This window comes from Arachis ipaensis, chromosome B05, assembly GCF_000816755.2.
Source record: "Arachis ipaensis cultivar K30076 chromosome B05, Araip1.1, whole genome shotgun sequence".
NCBI classification, from domain to species: Eukaryota; Viridiplantae; Streptophyta; class Magnoliopsida; order Fabales; family Fabaceae; genus Arachis; species Arachis ipaensis.
The window spans coordinates 141864190-141870170 of NC_029789.2; the positions used below are offsets into that span (position 1 = coordinate 141864190).

General features: G+C 28.4%; 1 protein-coding gene across 1 annotated transcript; it reads left to right on the top strand.

The window, feature by feature from the left end:
* On the top strand, positions 4977-5911 carry LOC107642162 (cyclin-dependent protein kinase inhibitor SMR6). The gene has a single exon (XM_016345468.2). The coding sequence runs from the start codon at positions 5383-5385 to the stop codon at positions 5707-5709; it is 327 nt and encodes a 108-aa protein (XP_016200954.1). The 5' UTR covers positions 4977-5382; the 3' UTR covers positions 5710-5911.

Genomic DNA, 5981 nt, shown 5'->3' on the forward strand with positions numbered 1-5981 from the left:
TTTTTCCAACTCCATCATCCTCTTAATTAATTTGCAACTATAAGCTTAAACATTTTTTCTTCCCTCAATTTATGCTACATATATAGCACGTACATTGTAGCATAAATTAAGGTAGTATTTTGAGGAGTCTACAATATTGGTTGATGATGAAAGCAAGTAGCTAGATCAATCTAGGTTAAGTTTTGGAAGAAAGCTAAGGTTCATTGTACTATACTATGCTACAACACATGAGTACATCACCATGTCCAATTAGTGTTTCAACTATATATGGACCACATTTAGTTTTATTCAAACATTATGTCCTTTTTCTTTAATACTATGTGTGTAGAACTATATATACATATTTAATTTAACTACAGTGTATCTATGTCCTAACCTATTTCATTTTAGCCTCTTTGCATTCTTCCTAGCTATATGTTTCTTTTGCCGGTTAGTTGTCTTGTCTTTTTGCAAAACATAAAAATAGATATATAATTTTTTTTCAACTCTCAAAATAATGAAAATTGTTGTTGCATTGTTATATATATTAGGTTAGAAATATAATCATTAATGTTTTTTCTCGTATCAGCTTAAGTTTTTAGGATGAGTAATTTCATGATATGGTATCAGAATTTTATATCTAATAAATTTAGAATTTGATCTTTGGTGAAATAAAAAAGTGAAAAAATTAGTATAAAACAAATAAAATTAAAAAAGAAAAGAAAGGCTATGTAAAAATCAAACAAACTCAAACAAAAATTTTTGTTTGAGAAAAAATATTAGAGATATAACTATTTATATTACTTTTTCCTATCAACTTAAATTTATGAGATGGGTGATTTTATGATATATTAGTTCAAAGAGACTTACAAAAAATATAATTTTATCTATCAAATGATATAAAAAAAATGTTAAATACACACTAAAAAATATTTGTTATATGATCTATACGAATAGTTAATTCTTTTTATGTACATATAATATGATTGGGATAATATATACTATATGACCAACTCTTAAAATATGGGCATATTACAATTATATGCTCACGTTCTTATTAATTGATATTTCTAATTATTTTGTCAAAATCATCATTTTTAAGCTATTAATTAAATGAAAAATTAAACAGATTCTATTTTAATTTTAGCTGAAATTATAAAATATAGACTTAGAAAGTGTTTTATTTATTTGAAAGCATGCCTCAAACGGATTATTAAGTTCCTAGTTCCTGAGTTATGAAGACTAAGACTATATATATATAAGATGAAACAATGCAACTAAAATTAATCATCTGATTCACTCCCATTCAATTTTGATATTACTAAGAAAACTAATCCTTTTCCACAGCACAAATTAAAAGAAAAATGTTACCCGTACAATTTTTTTGAACTAAATTTAATTAAGTTGAATAATAAAATTTGGATGAGTAAAAATAATCTTATCATAATAATCATTGATTCCATTTGTTTTATGTCTTTATAAATTATAACATAAATATGCCCATTATTCTTAGTATAGTCATTATGATTCATGAGATTCTCAATATTTGATTATTCTCCACTGCAAAGGGTACAATACTTTTATCTTTGAATATTTTTACTTTTTTCCTTTGAAAAATGATAGTACAATCTTAATATTTAAATATGCACTTGCTCCATGCTGGAAGCAGCTCTTGCCTAATTAATCTTTTTCTTTGTATTGAACATCTAACAAAAGCAAAACATTAACTACACACACCAATCAACATATTCACTTGTTTCCATTAAATTGCAATTTCTGGCTAAATCAAATAACACCCCATTTATTCATGAATCCAATTTTTATTCTGTCTTTCTTATTTGATATCTAAACTCTGTTGTTGAAAATTGAATTGATATAATAGTTTGATTTGGTAATTTTTTTTAAAGATGTGTTTGTATTTTGAAAATACAAAATTTTTATTTTGTGTTTGACAAAGTAAAAAGACTAACTCGCTTAGAAAGTTTTTAAAATAATTTTTTTGAGCTTCTAACTTATGAAAAATAGTAGTATTAATGTTTGGTACAATTTTTAAAATTAAATTGTAATTTTTTAAGAAGCTATTTAAGAGCTTATAGAGAAGTTAAAAAAAAAAAAAGACTTCTCTCATAATAATTTTTTTTTTCACATTTCTTTTAAAATAAGCACTTTTAGAACTAAAAACCCAAATACAAAATAACTTATTTATAAGGTACTTTTAATATAGTCATTTATTATTTAAGCTATCTTTTCAAAATCAGCTTAATTAAGTTGTTTATCCAAATTGAGTCTAAGTGCTTATACTTGCAGCTTTTAAGAGATATGAATATTTTTGAAAGTGTCTAAAGTAAAAAATTTTAAAGTTGGTTTGTGTTATAAAATTAACAGTTATGCTACGCATCCAAATCTTTAATTTTTAGCAACTAAATTTAACTAAGTAGGTCCCAATCCAGCAAAAATCATATTCATTAGTGTAGGAGTGAATCCTCTCCAGTGAAAAAAAAAAACTGGATGGTATCAATTGTTTAATCTCACCCTTCATTGCTCTTTCTCATATTTATTTTTTTGTCTCACTTATAAAATTAATGGTGAGAGATCACACTTTATTCCCTTAAGTGTTAAAAAAAATTGAGAGGACCCAACTACATGAAACGGTTCTCGTATTCTCCTTCTTCTTCTCCTCTTTCTCTTCTTCTTCTTTTATTGTTGTTACTGTGTTTTTTTTTTCTTTTTCTCCTCTTCTTCTTCTTCCTAGTGATTTTGCATCATTATGCATTTTTTTAATTTTTTTGTTTTTATTCTTATTAAGTGAGTAAATGAGAAGGTAAAACAAGAAGGAAAAAATGAACAAAAAAAGAAGAAGAACAAAAAAGAAGAAGAGGAGTTTTGAGTTATCATTAAGTAATTTTAGTGCATTCTGGATCTAAATAAAGTGAAATTTTGGTCTGTGTTTGTTTTAAATTAAGTTTGTTTGGGTGTTGTCATTATTAAGTAATTTTGGTGCATTCTAGTTTTGATTTTCGGTGCATTCTGGATTTAAATAAGGTGCACTTTTTGGTCTTAACTTGTTTTGAACTGAGTTTGTTTGTGTGTCATTATCATTAAGTAATTTTGGTGCATTCTGAATTATTTAAATAAGATGTACTTATAATATGAAGTTGTTTTAAACTGAGTTTGTTTGTGTATCGTTATCATTAAGAAATTTCGGTGCATTCTGAATTTGAACTATTATACATATAAAAAGAAGACAACGATGATGACAATAACGATAATGAAAGGGAAAAAAATGAGGAAAAATGAGAAGGAGAAGAAAAAGCCGGCAACAACTTCTTGTTCAAGTGTGTTAAAAGTCATCTCAACTTTTGTGATAAACAGACACAAAAATATCGAAAACTTATAAGCACGACACCAAAAAAAATTATATATTACACCAAATTGTGTTTCAAAATGCATCGAAACTACCATTAAATGTAAAATAAATAGATTCATCGAAAAAATAAGTCAAAACTCTAACATTCCATTCAATTTGAAACCTTTAATCATGAACACTGATTTTTATAAAGAAAAACGAAACTATTCAACTCATAGACAAAATAACTATACCAGCATCAACTACTAATGAACTACATTAACGAAGTTTGAACAAAATCTCATCCACTTGATTCGTTTCAAAATAATAATCGAATTCGCCCTGGTTTAATTGACGGTGTAAACTTACATCATTCATTATCTTCGAAAATAAAATACATATTCAAACCTGATTTCAAAAACGATATTAACCTGATTTGTTATTTCACAGCTTTATTTAAAAAAAATGATCAAAATTTTTAAATCAGATCAAAAAGCATTGATCATAAACGAAAAAAATATAAAAAAGAAAGAGAACACAGAAAATATAGAATACATTGAAAAAATTTGAAAAAAAAAACGGAACCTACATAAAAAAATGCAGTTATATATAGTGGTGCGTTAAATCAAAAGGTTATTAGAGATAGTGGTTCATAGAGCTGAATTAGGTTATAACAATTTAATTAAACTTGATTGATTAAATGACTTAGATATAAAACTTTATTATAAAACTAAAAAGTCTAATATAATCTCATATATTAATTAACTTCAAAATTTAACTCTTACTTTATATTTTTTAATTTTAAAATATATTTTATAAAATATAATTATAATACTTGTACGCGAAAATATGCGACTGATATACAAATTTCCAATCCTAAGTTCAAGAACCCAAATAGTATTAGGTAAAAGATAGCAGCTTTACTAATTCTACTTAATGAATTGAATAATAAAATTTTAAGTTTTTGTATTGAGATAAAGGTAAAATCTAAGGAGCCCCATAAAAAAAATACCATTTTTATCTTTCAAAACATTTTTATAACAAAATCAATATTTTAAAGGTCAAATATCTTACTCTTACCCAGCATATCCAACACTGGATTATTTTGGTGTTGAGGTTTATGAATTCAAAATTTAAATTTCGGCAAGACATTTTAGAAAAAAAGAGAAGTGCTCAAATTTTAGGGATTTGAATTTCCATTTTGGGTGAGTACGTGTTGTATAGTGTAACCCTGCAATGCACGTGCATGTTACAAATTTGCAATGCAATTCAGTGTTATATTCCATGGTGGCCCCACGTGACATGATCATGATTGATAGCCTTCGTCAAACGACGTCGCATCATTTCTATTTCTTGCCTTCCCTGTCACGCCGGTCATTCTGCCCAGACTCCCTGCACCACCATTATTTCCTAGAAAAAATAAATACATAATATTTAGTTGAATTAATTAATGAAAAAAAGAACCAAGGGTAAAATGGGAAATTAACATGAATGAAAAATCGTGGCGGGAAATAGAACCGTTGCTGCCAAAACCAATGAAATTTTGGCGCCAAAAATTTGCCTTCTCTCTGGCTGCCCGTAAAAGCCCGGGCAGTACTCTTTCTCTCTCTCATATTCCCAACCTTTCTTCAACTTTCTTTCTGAGAAAATTTTTTGCTTTCTGATTTTCGTTTTCCCCACGAGAAAACTCGACCCTTTTTATTTATTTTGCTCCTCATTCTTTCTTTCTTATTACATTTTTCATAACTCAAATCTTCTATTCTCTCTCTCTCTTACAAAGAGAAACCCTTTTCTCTTATTCTCCTTAAGCACCCAGAAAATTTTTCTTCCTAACTTGTTCTGATTCCACCCAAAATCCTTTCTTTTCAAACACCCTTTGCATCCCTCTCTTCTTATCTCCATTAAAAAATCCATCTTTTTTTCTTGTTCTTGTTATTGTCCCTCTGTTTTTTTTTTTCCCCTTTGGTTCTGATCAACACCCATTCTTTCTTTCTTGTGGTTCGGCAAAAATCGAATTCAAAGCTGAAAACTTTAGCCAAAAGGGTGATTGAATCTCAATGGGGTTTTCGAAGAAGACGCAAGGAGACGCTGAATCGGAAGCGAAGAAGTGGGTAATTGCAGGATTCTCTGTTCGTTCTTTGAAACCAATAAACACGAAGGTAAAAGAGAGACACCAAGAAGAAGAGGAGGAGGTGGAGTTTGAGTTTTCGACGACACCGACGGCGAAGGAATCGAGGATACCGAAGAAGTTGGCGCCGCCTCCGCCGCCACGGAAGCGACGGCCTTCAAGGTGTCACAATAGCAGCTTCAATGGCGTTAGAGAGTTCTTCAACCCTCCTGATTTGGAAACAGTGTTCAAGTGCAAAGTTGAGAAAGCTAAATGAAAATTTTCGATGCTCATTCAACTAACAACAACAACTACTACAAAGATTTTACCAAATGGTATGAAGAAAAAAAAGTGCCACCAATGAAGCTGATGGATTGAGTTTAAAAGGAGTTATGCTATGTTTATTTTCCATGTGTTTTTTGTAATTTGGCTATGAAATCTGAATGCTGAATTTCTGTATAGAGTGAAAAGTTGTAGTCTTTTTTAGGGTTTTTAGTTTTTTTTTTTTTTGTTTCCTTGGTTTATTTGCTTAATTTGATTAGGTATTTT

What these genes read in the sequence shown, in the direction of transcription:
- LOC107642162 (XM_016345468.2), top strand. Translation starts at nt 5,383, where the DNA reads ATGGGGTTTTCGAAGAAGACGCAAGGAGACGCTGAATCGGAAGCGAAG.